The sequence below is a fragment of the Macaca mulatta genome, chromosome X, assembly GCF_049350105.2.
Source record: "Macaca mulatta isolate MMU2019108-1 chromosome X, T2T-MMU8v2.0, whole genome shotgun sequence".
NCBI lineage: Eukaryota > Metazoa > Chordata > Mammalia > Primates > Cercopithecidae > Macaca > Macaca mulatta.
The window spans coordinates 72,339,896-72,357,062 of record NC_133426.1 but is presented as its reverse complement, the minus strand read 5'-3'; the positions used below and the strand labels follow the sequence as shown (position 1 = coordinate 72,357,062).

The following is a 17,167-nucleotide window of genomic DNA, read 5'->3' as shown; positions in this document are numbered from 1 at the left end:
GACTGGATTAAGAAAATGTGGCACATATACACCATGGAATACTATGCAGCCATAAAATAGAATGAGTTTGTGCCCTTTGTAGGGATATGGATGCAGCTGGAAACCATCATTCTTAGCAAACTATCGCAAGAACAGAAAACCAAACACCACATGTTCTCACTCATAGGTGGGAACTGAGCAATGAGATCACTTGGACTCGGGAAGGGGAACATCACACACTGGGGCCTATCACGGGGAGGGGGGAGGGGGGAGCGATTGCATTGAGAGTTATACCCGTTGTAAATGACGAGTTGATGGGTGCTGACGAGTTGATGGTTGCAGCATACCAACATGGCACAAGTATACATATGTAACAAACCTGCACGTTATGCACATGTACCTTAGTATAAAGTATAAAAAAAAAGTATTAAAAAAAAAATTCCAGCTTGAGCAACTGAATAAATGGCAATGTCACTTGACTATCAAAAATAGCTACTTGCATCCCTACTTGGAGCAAACTTACAACAGAAATATATTTCTTTCTTAAATACATGGGCTCTGAGTTTCTATTCCTTGACCTGGAGTAAGATTACAGAATAAGAAGAAATGCACTCCATCTCATCCACCACTCCTAGTCTCTTAGATTTACAATTGAGACCAAGCTAAGAACCTCCCAGTTGCATGTAAAATATAACCATTAATTGACTGGAATTCCTAGCATGTACTTCCTCTTCATTAACATCCATGTTAACTGCAGGCCAAAAGAGTTCTGCTGCTGTTAAATGCATTGATTCTTCAATGGCTTAAATACTAACCCTTGGATAACTAGCCATCTAAATCCCCCTTCCACCCACATTGTATTTCTGAGATTCTCAGTAAAGCTCTCCAGGAACCCACTGACCATGGAAAAATAAGAGGAATAATACCCTCTGGATTGTGTTTTCCCCTCCAAACTTTAACATTATATTTTAACTGAACACCAGCTCTGTGGGTTTCTACATTTTATCTGCAAGAGGTTGCTATCTAGACAGACAGATTGCTGGACAGACAGAAAAGCTGGAATCAATATGGGTAAGGTGGATGGAGATTAGTGGATGTTTTCATGATATAGGAGGATGAAATAGGTATTTGGAGTCAAATAGATGAATATTTGAATCCCTGTTCAACTTCTAGCTGAGGGGTCTTGGATGAAGTTACTTAATGTCCATAAGTTTTGTTCATTCAAATGTATTAAGTGTATAACATTACTCAAATGTAAAATGTCTTGCTCTGATGTAATCCCAATGCAATCAGGAATTAAAATGCTTTTTAAAGTGTAAAACAGTGCATAATTGAATTATCATCTTTACTCTCCTTGATATCTCTTCTATTCTCCACTTGCCATGTGGTACAGTATTATGGATACTGCAGTGGGGTGGGCCATCTTACCCAATTTAAAATTTATCACTTATCTGTGCTCTCTAACCAATATTTTACAGAGGCTCAAATTTGCATGTAACAAAGGAATATTGCTGTAAAATACCAGAAAGAATGACTCCATCCTATAAGGAAGCCCCCAAAGTTGCAACTAGACCTTTCACACCACCACTGCCAAAAAGGCCCCACAAGATATAGTCCTACTTCTCCTGTCCCACTGGACAAGTTTGAGTCTCATCTCAGACTTCTATTTCCCTCTGACAAATTTTCTTGGCATGCAGAAAATTTTTGTCATTTATGCGATAGCTCCTTTTCTAGGGTGGTACCCAACACTCTTTGATGCTTCCTCTGGAACAGTTTCCTCATTTCTAAAACAAAAACTTGTAGGTTCTACAAAGGCTAGACAAATGCATACTATACTCACTCACACCCTAAGTGTTTTCTGTTTCAATCACAGAGACAGAAGTCACAGAGACCATCAAAAATCACCAAATTCAGTCTTTCAGGGTTCTAACAAGTACTTTAATGGATAGGGTTTGCTGTCTAAAACTTGAAGAGGTGACTCAACATTCCTTTCAGTGCCACTGTTCAGGAACGTGGAGGACTGCCTTTCTTGAGGAGCTTCTGGCTCCAGAGGTTGTACGTGCTCACAGCAGCAACAACCCATTCACCACTTCTCCAAAATAGTTCACTGCCAAGGAGAATCAAAATTCAATTTGGATTCCCAGTCCTCAGACTACCTTCAATTTCCCATCAAGCCTAAATTCTTAGCCTTTAGTTTAAATGTGGGTTATCTTAACAGCTCACTTGGCCTCAGTTCAAAGTGAACTTTCCTGAGTCCTTGAAAGAAGTAGAAACCCAACCAATGAGTTTTTCTCTTAGTATCCACTTTGTGAGAAGGATACATTTCTAGAAATTTCAAGACCTCCCAAGTGTCAGAAGGCAATATAATGTAGCTGTTGAAATTTGTGATGTAAGATACTAAGGTATTCCCTTAGCCCCAGGTGCCCAAGTAGAGCAAAGAAACTAAAGAAAAAGTAAAATCCTATTATTTCCATGTAAAATAAATAAAGAAAGAAATATCCAGATAAGCTTAATTCCCCCCCCCCCCCGACCACCCATGCCCCTTTGACACTGGGGTTAGTGATTAGTCCATGGCCTGCTGGGAGTGCATTACAGATGTGCTTCCTGAGGATATCTCCAGGCTCCAGATGTTACTGCTTGAAAGACAGAAGCTTGAAGCTGTCATCCAGGATGGACCTCCTATTGCGTCGTAGCTTTCTCTGTCGATGTTGGTACCAAACCATACCACCAAGAGCCAGAACAACAAGCAGGAGGGTGACACCAATGGCAACCAAAACAGAGGCCAGTATCTCAACATTCTTTATGGGGATCTGCATGCCCAGCATCTTCACATTGCCTTCTTCAATGTCTCTGGGGGTCACTGCTGAAATGGAGAAAGAAAAAAATGGGCATCCTGAGATGGAGAGTACTCTAAAAGGTAACTTTCTATAGTCATCACCTGACAAAACAAGTCAATCCAAATAGGACAGGAGACCTGTCCTTATCCTTCACAAAACCAGCTGATGAAAACGGATTTAGAGGTTAAAGTAAAGAATCAAGGAAACATGATGTTATAGCTATAAGGGTCCTTGAGAATCACTGAGGCCCCAGGCCACCCATGGAAAGAGCTAAGACTCAGATTGGGAAGGCCCTTGATACATTTTCTCAAATATCTAAAGGACTGTGATATAAAAAAGGATGAATTTTACTTGTTCTGTATGGTTTCAGAGGGTAGAATTGGAAGCAATAAGGGAAACTTCAGAAAGAAGTTTGACTCAATCATCCAGCTTATCAATAGCAATTTTGACCATTAAACTATGACAAGAACCTGCTACTAGGCTGTCCAGTCTTACCTCTTTGGGTCATATTAACACTGATGTCACATAGACCTTTCCAAGTGAAATATCTGATTGTTAGTTCTTGGCATACAAATTTTTGATGATTCCCAATTAGCCTACAGAGAAAAGCTCAGACTTTTAAATCAGACATTCCAACTCTCACTATCAGACTCTAATCTATCCTTCTAGTCCTATCTACTACTTTTCAGCCATAGTAACTCATTCTTTCCTCCTCATAAACAGTGATCCCCTTTCAGGCTTCTAAGACTTTGCTTATGCTAATCCTTTTGTCTGAACACACTTTACTCCTTCTTATCTTTCTAGCCCTACCTTAAATGTTACATGTCTCTGCAATGTTTTCTTTGACTTCATTAGAAAATTAATTGTTCTTTCCTTTATGTTTTCCAAGCACCTGTACCTTGTACTCCCATAATTTACTTATTGTGTGACCTTGGACCAAGTGACCCAATCTCTCACTTCCCATCTAAACCTCAGTTCCCTCTTTTATAAAATTAGAATAATAACCATACCTAATACAAAGGCATATTGTAAAATTTAAGTGAATCAATACTTATAAAATATCTAGTATAGCACCTAGCAGACAGGAAGTGCCCAATAAATGTTAACTGTTATTATTGTTTGCCCTTTTTGTACAGCAAACAGCATCCAGCATTGCAACTATTATTTCTCTGCCTCATTCCATTTTTAGACGCTGAAAAATAGCGACTATGTCTTACTTGTTTTGATATCCCTGGTACCTGACACTTCTTTGATGATTGTATAACTGGATGAATTAATGTTATAACACAACTGAGAGAAGACAGAATATAATGAGTTCTAATAGAAGCTCAAAACTTCCTGGTTCTGAGTTTACATTCTACCACATACTCTTTTTGTGACACTGAACAAATCACTTTCAATTTCTCAGCTTGTCATGTAGAAAATTATTAGGTTTTATTAGAACAACAGTTTCAAAGGCTTTTTTCCCCATTGTGAAAACTTTTTAACAAATGATAGCTTATGAGTAATATATATATGTACACAAAATATGTATGTATATATACAAATATACACATAAAGTATGTATGAATGCAAATATATATGTAAAATATTTAAATATATATAAAATAATTGAGTTGCTCAGGTTGAAAGAGATATGGCCTGAAGGCCCACCCACACAATCACACCTTACCTCTCCCCAACCCCTCCAGGGCATATCCTGGTCCCCTGGTTAACAGTCCATGTGATACTTAGGCAGATCATTAAGACTTCTCCAAAACAGCTGTAAAACCTCAGACTAAACTACTAATTATCTCTAATGTTCTTTTTAGCTCTCATAACTTTCTGGATCTTTCCTAGTCCAGAGACAAATGAGGTGGAGAATAACACACTATTTGGACCCAGGCTGTGCAGAAAAATAATCTCTATAGTATTCAATGTCAGAAATGGCTGGTTCCAAAGGTTTAAGTCCTTGGTATTCCATAGATGAAAGGGAAAGAGGCAAGAATAAAAATAGCTGTTGAAGAACATGTGGTGCTTCATCTAGTTTCACACTGTCCCTAGGGGGAATTCATATTTGTGCTACAACTTTTCCATGTCCCACCCAGCAGGACCTAGATTTTATATATATATATATATTCAACAGCTTTAGGAGTACAAGTACAAGTGGTTTTTGGTTACATGGATGAATCGTATAGTGGTAAAGTCTGAGATTTTAGGGCACCCATTACCCAAGTAGTGTACATTGTACCTAACAGGTAGTTTTTTATTCCTCACTGCTCTTCTACTCTCCTTGCTTCTGAGTCTCCAATGTCCATTATGCCATTCTGTATACCTTTGCCAACTCATAGCTTAACTCCCATTTATAAGTGAGAACATGCAGTATTTGGTTTTTGACTAGCATCTAGAATTTTCTTCTCCTCTTACATGTTAGATGAAAAGCTAAAATAGCAGCCTTTAAATGGGGAGGAGGCTGTTTTCCCCAACTCAGGAGGTCTGGGGTGGAAGCCAGAGAGAATTAACCTGCTGAGGGAAGTTAAACCTTCATTCTTTGGCTTCTGAAGTCTTGCGGACGTCTCAGGATACTTTCTGCTGATGTATTCTAACTTTCAGTCACATAAGTCCCATTCCCTAAATGTACCTCACCCACCCTACACACAGACACACTACGTATAAGTACCCAGTCTGTGCATCATTTTACGTACCTTTTTCAGCCTCTTTGGTGATGGTGGTGATAGTGCTTAAGTGCTCTGGTTGGGAGGGAAAAAGACAAGAGGTTAGCCTTGTTGTTCTTCCTACCAATTCATAGACCCCCCTATGAAAGGTCAACATTGGTTGCAGAATTTCTCTGTGATATAGTAAGCAAAATAAAGGTAGAATTTACTACTTTATAGTCAAAGTCAATATTAGCATGTTGATTTGATTTTGAACAGTGATATGAAATATGGGCAAGATAACAGGCTTGGAGTCCAAAATGTAAATCACCCCTCTGCTATTATTTACATATTTCTTGGCACTTCCTCTATTCCCATTATTGCTCTTTTTCCCACCATTTGCCACACTTCCTTCAGGAAATCCCTGCTCCTTGCCAAACATACTTCCCTACACATTCAACATCTTCTCAGAACACTTCTTCCTCTCCTTGATTTAATAAAGCTGAGTTCTTCTCTGAGGACCATACTTCATTTACATCCCCTCAATGCTTCTTTGAGATAATTGTTTCTCCTCTTTTTGTAAAGATATATCTCTTCTGAGGCTCATATTATTTGGCTAGAACTACAGTCATTTCTTATTATTGTTAGCTAGCAGTTCTCTTCATTTATGGAAGTCTTTAGTAGCTGGCTCAGTCTTCATCTCCCTCAATTCCAGCCATGGGTGCTGACACATCAAATACTCAAGCCTCACAGTTTCCGGACCTTTTAACTCCAATAACTTTGATGTCTACTCCAATTCTACCAACCACTCAAATGGTCACATTAACCTTGTTGTCAAGAATTGTTACATCTCAGAAATCTAAAATCTAACAACAACCTCCCATCCTTTCAGTGCTCTAATACACTGTATTTCAAAAACTTGTTATCCTCCCCTGCCATGAGACCTCTAGCTTTCAAACCCTTCAATTTTTTTCCTCAACCTAATAGCTTCATCCTGTCTTTTCTTCCATTCCTGACCAAGTGAGACTCCAAGGTCTATCACTTCAACTCCTAATCTACCAAGAGTGTTGCAATAATCTACTCAAACTCCAGTAACTGTAATTTCCCTGTATTTTGTCTGGTATGCTGAATGCTGCCAGAGAAAATCACACAATTGTAAAGATTAATATTCTTCGTGTCCAATTTCAGCTAAATCATCAATGCTGCCTGGCGATAATTTATTTCCCATTCACCAGAGTGGCTATTTCAAACTTTTGTCCACTTTTCTCAAACCCTGTACCCTATCACCTGCCCTTCATTCTCAGCAGATGACTCTATTTGCTCCATCAGAGAGAAGAGAAAGACCATAGGCTGAAATTCTCTGTCAGTCTGTCAAACCCCCTGGCCAAACCTACACATTGATCCTTATATTTTCTGTCTTCTTTCTTCTTACAGTAGAAAGATTACTTTCCTCCACTCTTGCACTAATCTTTCATGTTAGCTCTGATTCTCATTCCCTGCTGCCTTATCAGAAACCTTGTTTCAAGAATTAGTCTTTTCCCTCTATCTTTTCAACTCTTCCTTCCTGTTGACCTGTGAACACATATGGAGTTGAAACAACATGAAATTAGGCCATAGTGGGTTTAAAAAAAACCGAAAAGGCAAATAGAAAATATTTATGGGCTGGCTCATTGTCACAGAGAGACATGAGCTATACTTCCTCATGGAAGTACCCTGGCAATATGTATTGAAATGGTCTCATATATTGGATGGCTCATATTTGGGATATCCCATTACTACATATAGAGAAAACCTGTTGTTCTGGATCTATATCTCCCTGATGATGTATCAATTGATCACTTGACTTTTGTTCTATGTACTTACAACAAAACAAAGAAGTTTCTGTAAATCTGGGTGCTAGGGAATAGCTCCTGAGTAGTTAAGTGGAAGCTGCATTCTAGGAGTATTAGTTGACAGAGAATAAATCTTTTAAATGATATAGGAAGTCATAATGTACAATCATTCATCTCCCTCCCTGAGGATAAACAGAAGATTTGTGTTCTCTACCCTCATTTGCTAAGTTTATTTGAATATTCAAAGACATTTTCCCATTCACTATTCCTGTTGATAGAGTGCCAGTGACTGACAACCCCAGAATACCATTTTTGTTTAAATAGTGTCTATATATTCTTTAAAAGCATAGGAAAAAAAAAACAGCCTTGATTTCTGTGGACCCCAAAAGGCTCTATAGGGCTTCTTGGAAGGCAAATAGTGTTGGCAGCTGGACTCGGGTCAAGAACCTTAAGAAGTAAGATATTTGACCCTTTAATTACCCAAAGACACAAAAGCCAACACAGCCTACCCATCTACATTTTTTGGTGAAGAACAAAGAGTGGCTGGTGAAGAAATTGCCCCAGCTGCTCCCTCTCCATATAAAATATAAAGAAAAAGTTTTTTCCACCCTTGGTAGTAACTCTGAGATAAGCTGTAATTGAAGGTCAATATCTCTTTCTAGCCTTAGATGAAGATATTCAAAAACCAAAAAGAACTGTCTTGCTAGATGTGGGGGCTCATTCCTGTAATCCCAGTGACTTGGGAGGCTGATGTGGAAGGATGGTTTGAGCCCAGAAATTTGAAACCAGCCTAGGCAAAACCCTATGCCTAAAGATAAAAGCTAGGCCAGGTGCAGTGGCTTATGCCTGCAATCCCAGCACTTTGGGAGACCAAGGCAGGAGGATTGCTGCTGCAGAAGGAGGCCAAGAGTTTGGAACCAGCCTGCGTAACATAGGTAGACCCTCTTCTCTACAAAAAGTATAAAAATTAGCCTTGTGTGGTGGCACATTCCTGCAGTCCCAGCTACTTGGGAGGCTCATGTGGTAGGATCGCTTGAGCCTAAGAGTCTGAAGCTCCAATGAGCCATGATTGCACCACTGTACTCCAGCCTGGGTGATAGATCAATACCCTGACTCTAAGAAAAAAAAAAAAAAAAAAAAGAAAAGAAAAGGAAAGAAAAGGAAAGAATTGCCTTTCACAATCCCACAAAACAAATTAATTTAATGGGTGACTGTTAGACTTATTTTTATTCTCTTTTTAGAAAGACTAATTAGCAATATTCCTTGAAATAATCAGTTACTCTAATACAGTCAAGTAATACATTTGTATATAAGTTAAATTTATTTGAAAAGAAGCAGACCTGCACTAGACTTCAATGCATAGAGCCAAACCAGTTTCAGGCTGGGTCAACCCATGCGAGCTCAACAGGTTTTGAAGTAATTAGGAGAGGGACAGGTGTCAGGGGATTAGAAATATCAGTTGGGGCAATGGAGGGACAGGTGGAATGGAGGATTAGAAATATTGGTTGGGGCAATATCTAGAGGGAGTCTATGCTCTGTCTTAAGACATGCTTATTCTGGGATCAGGAGGAGACAATCAAGAGGCTTTTTGGTATTATCTGGTTCCTATAGGCTAAAGTGTTAAAAGATGATCGTTTTGGGGAAGTTAGGACTTACCTGTTCGAGAAAAAACAGTGAAGAGGGTCTCCATGCCAGCATGGACATGGTCAGTCACATGGCAGTGCAACAACCATGTCCCAGGGTTGCTGGCCACCATCTCTACCACCTCAAAAGTCCCTGGGAACAGATCCACCACATCTGCCCGGTAGTTCTCACCATTCTGCAAGAGAGATTGGGAATGAGGAAGAGGAAGTGAAGGATATAAAGATCATCTTAGAGCTTTCAGGAACTAAAAATTTGTGATGTCCACATTAGGGAGCTGAGACTCCAAGATTCCTAGACCAGTGAATGGCTTTAAAAGTCTACTTTATCGAAACCATCCTGGCTAACGCAGTGAAATCTCGTCTCTACTAAAAAATACAAAAAAAAAAAAAAAAAAAAAAAAATAGCCTGGTGTGGTGGCAGACGCCTGCAGTCCCAGCTACTCAGAAGGCAGAAACAGTAGAATGGTGTGAACCTGGGAGATGGAGCTTGCAGTAAGCTGAGATCACGCCACTGCATTCCAGCCTGGACGACAGAGTGAGACTCCATCTCAAAAAAAAAAAAAAAAAAAAAAGTCCACTTTATTCGTATCTCCAATGAACCCACCCACAGAAACTAAATCAACAGAGGTGACTTTCTCCTCTTAAAGTGTCCCAAAGTAAGATAATTTCTAGGTTACTTTAGAGAGTTCAAAACAAGTATCTTTATAATTTTCAGCAGGCTAAAATATGAAGAATTTGGTGTAAGCTTTCACCCCTATGAATGAGGCATATATTTCCTTTAGAAATTGATTCAAATAGGCCAGGCGTGGTGGCTCAAGCCTGTAATCCCAGCACTTTGGGAGGCCGAGACGGGCGGATCACGAGGTCAGGAGATCGAGACCATCCTGCCTAACACGGTGAAACCCCATCTCTACCAAAAAATACAAAAAAAAATTAGCCAGGCGAGGTGGCAGGCGCCTGTAGTCCCAGCTACTCGGGAGGCTGAGGCGGAGCTTACAGTGAGCCAAGATCCAGCCACTGCACTCCAGCCTGGGCGACAAAGCGAGACTCCGTCTCAAAAAAAAAAAAAAAAAAAAAAAAAGAAAAGAAATTGATTGAAATAAAGTTATCTTTGCCATTGTCTTTTTCAGCACTTCTAAATCTCGAAGTCTATATCAGTGCCCCCAACTCTTCCACCTTTACCTAAGACTAAACTGTTTTCAAAATCTACATATTGTTCCATGTGCCCTCTAAGTTGAAGCTCTTCTTTTAATAGATTAAGGACTTTCAGCAATTCTGAGATGCCACTCTGAAATTCCTTGTTCTTAAAAATCACTGCTCATTGAGTCTCAAGTCCTTGACATTGATTCCTTGACATTGAGTCCTTGACATTGAGTCTTGATATTGATTCCTTCAGTCTCCTTACCGATAAATGAACCATTTTTTCTCTTCCACATCAGAAGAGAAAGCTAGGGCCTAGCAGGAAGTTATTGACCCTGGGATATACAGCCAGACTAAAATTTCCAGCTCAGTACTCCATGTACTAGACCTCTGCTCTTTTAACTAGTTGTTACCTTGTTCCACGCTATTACCCTTTTTCTCAATTGCTGCTAAACCACTGTTCTAATCATCCTTGAGGGACTCAGCCCCCTTTCCAGCTCACCCGATAGAGGAAGCTCTCTGCATGAAAGTGGATGGTATGCAGGTCCACATCTTGGCCCATGCCCAGCATGTACCAGGCCACTCGTTCTCCTTGGTACATGGTAAGACCCCTAAGGTTGGCATAGAGTTTCCCATTGATTGCTGTCAAAAAAGAAGAAGAAGAAGAAGAAGAAGAAGAAGAAGAAGAAGAAGAAGAAGAAGAAGCTTCTTACATCTCTCCTTTTGACTTCCCATTGCCACTGACCTGGTCCTAATCTTTTTTCTCGAAGATAGCAATGGGCTCCTAATTTGTCTCATCTTTATTCCATCTGTCCCTTTTCAAGGTATCTTCTTACATTAATATTATCAAAATTATCTCTCTAAATAACTGAATGTGATGACATAATTCTGCTGCTTCAAATATTTTAATTACTCTCTCCTGCTCCAAAGAGCAAATCCATGGATCCTTACTTCACCCAACAAGATCCTTCAAAATATAACTTCAAACCACCTTCCCAGATTTAACTCCCACTACCCAACATGCTTATTCTAATTAGGGTGATTTCTTCACCATCCCTCAAATGGTCTATGCATGTTCTTTTTATCCTTGTGTTTCTAAGATTCCCTACTAGAAATCCTGCCTTCTTTTATAAAATTTTTAAAGCCTAGTCAAGTCTTCACTCCCCCAGAAAGACTTTCCTGATCTCCTAGTTCCTCTCCATACCTCTCATTCCCTGCATGCCCTTCCACCTGTGAACTCCTCCAGTACTGTCTCATGACTCATTGGAACTCATAAGAAATTGTCTTCTACATTTACCTGTCTTTTCATGTGTGAAAGCTTACATCTCTAATTAGACTATAGGTTCCTAATATGCAGAAAAGGATGTATGTATACACTGCATTACTATGGCTTCCTTGTGTTTTTTCAGAACACCCAGTAGACAGCTGAGTCAACATTAAATGTTAAAAAAAAAAGACCTGCCACATTCATGGAATTAATAACATTAATGCATAGAATAGTGATATTAATGCCTGGGATAATAACATATATTAATGTATGGGTCTCTTCCCAGGCCACATCTTATGCTCCAAGGACATCAAAGTACTTATTGTTATAAAAATTCACACTTCCAGGACTTTTCCCTGGACAATTTTCCCCCACTTCTCATGTTCTTACAGAGGGAAGATAATTTCCACTTTATTCCTCAAGAGAGGAAGCAATCATTTATAATCCGTATCTGTGTCTACCAAATTGTGGATTTCAGAGAGGAAACTAAACATGATCAACTCATCCTCTTATTGATCTTTTCTCTCACTCATCAGTCGGGCCACAGAAATGGGCAATAGCTGATTCATTATTTCACTGTGGGTATGATTCTCCCTCTGCCAAAGAGGAAAGTATTGCTGTCCATCTATGTCAATGACAAGGTGGAAATGTCTATCTGTTGCCAGAGAAGTGTGAGTAAGCCTATTTAGTTGTAGAACTGAAATCAGTTTTTCCATTAGCCTTCTTAGTAATAAGGTTCACATTTGATCTTAAGCATCTGTCTTTCTCAGTTGGTTCAGGAACCTGAAAAGGAAGAGAGGGATATTATTTATTTACCCCTCAGATGCAAATATCTCCAGTGTTAGCACTCTGAAACTGCACAACAAATACCTGCTAGATGGAAAGTTAGGTATATTTATACCTGAAGAATGTGGATAGACACATAAACAAACAGAAGAAAGTAAGCATTAGCCAAACCCCTGCATTAACAGGATGTAACTGTGCCCTCTTTCCCTTTTTGTCCTGGGTCATTTCTTTGATTTGACAGGTGTTAAAATGTCTGCCCTGTGAAGTGTGTGAATCATCTGTTGTAATGTGAATCATTCATCACTCCATCAGGGAGAAATAGCTAAAATCTGTGGGATAATAATATACTACTTTTTAGTTCCATTAGAATCACTATCAAAGGTACATATCCTCAGATCAAAGAAATCTTGGGCTAGAAGGAATAGTGAGAGATCACTTCATTCTACTGCACTTATGCTCTCCCCTCTTTCTCTTGTTTTTGAAAAGCTACACAGATCTCTTGAGCAAAGGAAGGCTTTGATGCACAATTTCTCTCCAAAATCCATTCAAGTACCAGAAAGTTCTTCCCTGTATCTGACATAAATCCAGTATGCTTCTCACTGAGGCTGTCTTCTTCAATTCTTCCATCTATAAATGGAAACTCTTTTAAAAAGAGACTAAAATACAAGCTTTCATCTGGCTGTATTGGAATCCATTGAGATAACTGGTCCCAAATTTAGAGCAGTAAATAAATAAGATGATATTGGGAAACTAAACTCAGGGTTTTAAAATAGAGAGGCACTAAGCAGTCAGCTTGACAAGTACATTGAAGGTCATACATGTCCATTTTGCCTTCTCTAATATGTTAAAATTTGCTGGTATCACCATGGCAACTTTACACAGTCAACTTCCTGCTTTCTGGGCACCCAATCTAACCTGGACCACATATCTGCCTTTGTATATGTAAATGTACGATAGTAGGAAATGCTTCTTCTGACTCATTCTCATTTCACCTTACCATGTTCGTGTCCTTTCTGGGATTATGTTCCCTTATAGTAATAGGCCTATTAGATATCCCCATGTAACCAGTAGAGACTGCTTTGGAAAAAGAGTAGGTTTTTTTTACTACTGACCATGCATTTTATTACTCTCCAAGAAAGTTTCATCCTGTAGATTAATACTGCCTGGATCCTGGGACCCATGGGTTGCCACATTTTCCTCCAAATACCAAGACTGATTTTCATCAAAAATCAAAAACAACAACGCAAATTCCCGATCCATGTCACTCCGTCCTCCGTGGGGCTCCAGGATGCCCTTTCGGCAGATAGTCAAGGGCCCCACCAGGCCACTATACATGTCCTGAGGAAGGGAGGAAGTGGGAGAGACAGAAAGAGATGGAGTTGTTTCTGGGTAGCAGTACTCTGCAGGGAGCCAGTTTCTCATACAAGCCCACTGTGCCTCTCAGCATTTCCTCATGATATCTTACATTTATAAGTACCCCACTATGTTATTTGAATTCATTCTAACAATTATCTTGGGACTTAGTTAAGATGCACTATCTGACCTATGCTTTATCTAGGCTAAAGTATTTATTGACCTCTTAGCCTACCCAGCATCTTTACAACCTAGTGTCTTTTTTGTGCTGTTTCCTCTGCCTGCAATGCCCTCCCCATCATCGTATCGCTTATCTGATGGCATAATGTGACTCAGCTTTTAAGGCCAAGAGTACATGCACCTCCCATTGTGATGCCTTCTCCAGGTTCTCTCTTGCTTAACTAGACAATACTCTTTGAAGGTGGAAATGTATCTTAAATTTATATCATCCAAAGCACCAAGTAAAATGCCTAAAATGTGGTAGGCACTCAATAAATGATTGTTAATGGCTGGCTGTAGATGGATGGCTAGATCGATAAATCCATTTTCCAGATGAGGAAACAGAGGCAGAATGACTTATTTAAGGTCATTCTAAAAGCATGCTATAATCAAATTTGGGACTAGAGCCTCAATCTCTGTACAACCAACCCCAGGTTTCTTTTGTGTTTTCTGTTTGCTTGTGTGTGGTTTTTTTTTTTTTTTTTTTTTTTGTAATGAGAGCATGTTACTATATAGGATCCAAAATGAAAAGATAAGAAAGAAAATCTTTGTGACAAGTATCTGGTGCTGCCCATTCCCTTCCTCCCTCCTCCTGTCTATTAAAATAAGTCCAGCTTTTGAGGAATGTTCCCCAAATTCTAGGCTGTAGTATCTCAGGAGCAAGCTTCTTACTACACCTGGTTAATAGCTTCTTTTTGCCGGGAGTTTGACCCACTTCCAGGTAGCCAATCTTGTATTTACCTTGATGGGATCCACTGCAGAATAATAGATCCAGGAAACACAAGCAGAGTCATTGGGCCCAGGGCCAGATCTTTCTGGGATGTTCCACTGATAAGTGAGCACCTCACCTAGGAAGTGTAACAAGGAACCTCCAGTTGCACTGGGTCAGAAATTTCTCTCAATTCCCAGGTCTCCCCAAGAGGCAGTGGTGGGTGAATCCCATCCTCTTTAAGATCTTCATCCTTTCTCCATCATTTTATTTTTGTGATCTTGTGCTTCTCCCTCCTGGGACACCCTCAACCTTTCTTTTCTGCTTTCCCTTAAAGGCCCAGGTCCAATACTCTGGTAAGGCAGCCTTGCTATTTTTTTTTCCTGCTTTTAATATCCTCTTTATCTTTGCGGGGAAGGCAGGGGACAGCGGAGGCAGGGTGAGATTCTCTGCTGTGGTTTATTTTTTCCAGCTGCTGTCTCCTAAATGCAGTTGTTTGCACAAAGTTCTGTCTCAGTTCTCTTCTCTCTTTCCATACTCTCTCCTTGGAACCTTTAGTCACCTTTCTGATGTCAACTATGATCTGTGCATCAATGACTCTTAAATACTTAGTTCCAGCCAGACTCACCTTGTTACTCAGCTCCAATTCCAAATATTCTATTAGATACTGAATATATTTTAAAGATTGTCCTGACAGCACCAGGAAAATAGATTGTATGAACTCACCTCCCTCCTTTGAAAAACCACCCTCTTTCCCAATCTGTGCTCCCAGTGTCTATCTAGAAATAACACTATCACTCTTGTACTTACTCAGACTCAAAACTTTAATCTTCTTTACTTCTTCACTTTCATAATTCAACATCTAACCAAATGGCAGGTCTTATTGATTCTACCTCTACATTATATTTTAGAACCATCCTCTTCTCCTTTCAATTATCATTACTCTTGCCCTAGTTTAGACCCTTGTTTTCTTAACTGAACCATTACAAAGCCTCCTAACATGTTTCTCTGCCTCCAGCCTTGCCCTCTCCAATTCATCTTCCAAATAATGTTACATTAATCTTTTCTAACAACTTTATTGAGATATAATTTGCATACAATACAATTCAACCATTTAAAATGTTCAATTCAATGTTTTTTAGTATATTACCAGAAGTTTGTAACCACCACGATTCATTTTGCATTTCATTACCACCAAAAGAACTCCTGTACTGCCCTCACCCTCTCATCCACCCACCCACCCCCACCACACCCCACCCAAGGTAATCAATATTCTACTTTCTGTCTCTATAGACTTGTCCACTTTGGGCATTCCATAGATATTGAATTATATCATACATTTCATTTTGTGACTGATTTTTTATTTAATATGTTTTCATTGTCCATCCACGTTGTAGCACATATCAATACTTAATTGTGTTTATTGACAAATATTCCATTGAATAGATATACCACATTTTATTCATTCATTCTTCAGTTGATGAACATTTGGGTCATTTCCACTTTTTAGTTATTATGAATAGTGCTGCTATCAGCATTTGTTTACAAGTTTTTATGTGGATATATGTTTTCATTTATTCCTGAGTTTATGGTAACGCTGTGTTTAACCACTTAAAGAATTGCCAAACTGCTTCCAAAGCACCTGCACCATTTTGCATTCTCACCAGCAACATATTAGGGTTCCAATTTCTCAACATCTGCATGAACACTAGCTATCGTCTGCTTTTAAAAAAAAATTATTTTCGTTATCCTAGCATGTGAAAAGTGTTATCTCACTACAGTTTTTATTTCCAATTCTCTGATGGCTAACAATATTGAGCATCTTCTCTTGTGCTTAATAGCCATTTTAACATCTTCTTGGGAGCAATGTTTATTCAAATCCTTTGCCCATTTTAAATTCGGTTATGTGTTTTTTGATAATAGCATTGTCAAATAACAATGACATCAAGCAATAGTTCCTTATGGATTCTGGATACAAGTCCCTTATCAGATATATGATTATGGAATTATTTCATATCCTGTGGATTGCCTTTTCACTTTTTATGGTGTCCTTTAAAGGATACTTTAAATTTTAAGCTATTTCAATTTATTTGTTCACTTGTGCTTTTAGTGGTGTATAAAGGAAACCATTGCCTAATCCAAGGTTATGAATGTTTGCTCATTTATTTTCTCCTAGAAGTATAGCTTTAGCTTTTATATTTGGGTCTTTGATCCATTTTGAGTTGATTTTGATTTTTCTGTATGTTGTGAGTTAGAGGTTCAATTTCATAGTTTTGTATGTGGATATTCAGTTGCCTCTGCACCATTTATTGAAAAGACTATTTTTTTTTTCCATTGAAAGGTCTTGGCACTTTTGTTGAAAATCAGTTGACCAAAATGAGAGGGTTTATTTCTGGATCTTCAATTCTATTCTGTTGATCTATCTGCCTATCCTTATGCCAATGCCACACAGTCTTGAGTTCTACACTTTGTAATAAGTTTAGAAACCAGTAAGTATGAGTTCTCCAACTTTGTTTTTCTTTTGTGACATTGTTTTGGCTGTGTGATATTAATCTTTCAAAAATCTTTCTTTGTTCATGTCACACCTTTTGTCAAAGACCTGTAATGGCTCTCTCATATTCAAATAATAAATTCCAAAAATTTCCCCATCAGCTAAGCCCTCTCTAACTCAGCCCTGGCCTGCCTTTCCAGCAATGTCTCTTACTCTTTCTGGTTCTACAAAATATATACTGGTCAAACGTAACCACTTGCTCACCTCTGGTCATACCT

At 39.0% G+C, this 17,167-nt stretch overlaps 1 protein-coding gene across 18 annotated transcripts in view; it reads right to left on the bottom strand.

The window, feature by feature from the left end:
• Positions 1-1,895: 1,895 nt before the first annotated feature.
• HEPH (hephaestin) overlaps positions 1,896-17,167 on the bottom strand; it is a 94,265-nt gene continuing 78,993 nt past the window's right edge. For 6 of the 18 annotated variants that reach the window (XM_077988014.1, XM_077988016.1, XM_077988017.1 and 3 more), the window contains exons 16-21: positions 14,431-14,537; positions 13,230-13,455; positions 10,567-10,706; positions 8,938-9,100; positions 5,501-5,545; positions 1,896-2,842 (exon numbers count right to left, since the gene is read on the bottom strand). In XM_077988014.1, the coding sequence (XP_077844140.1) occupies positions 2,610-2,842; positions 5,501-5,545; positions 8,938-9,100; positions 10,567-10,706; positions 13,230-13,455; positions 14,431-14,537 (914 nt within the window). In that variant the 3' untranslated portion in view covers positions 1,896-2,609. Of the gene's footprint in view, positions 2,843-5,500; positions 5,546-8,937; positions 9,101-10,566; positions 12,115-13,229; positions 13,456-14,430; positions 14,538-17,167 lie in introns of all 18 variants that reach the window. The other 12 variants (XM_077988015.1, XM_077988020.1, XM_077988021.1 and 9 more) reach the window with 5 other exon arrangements.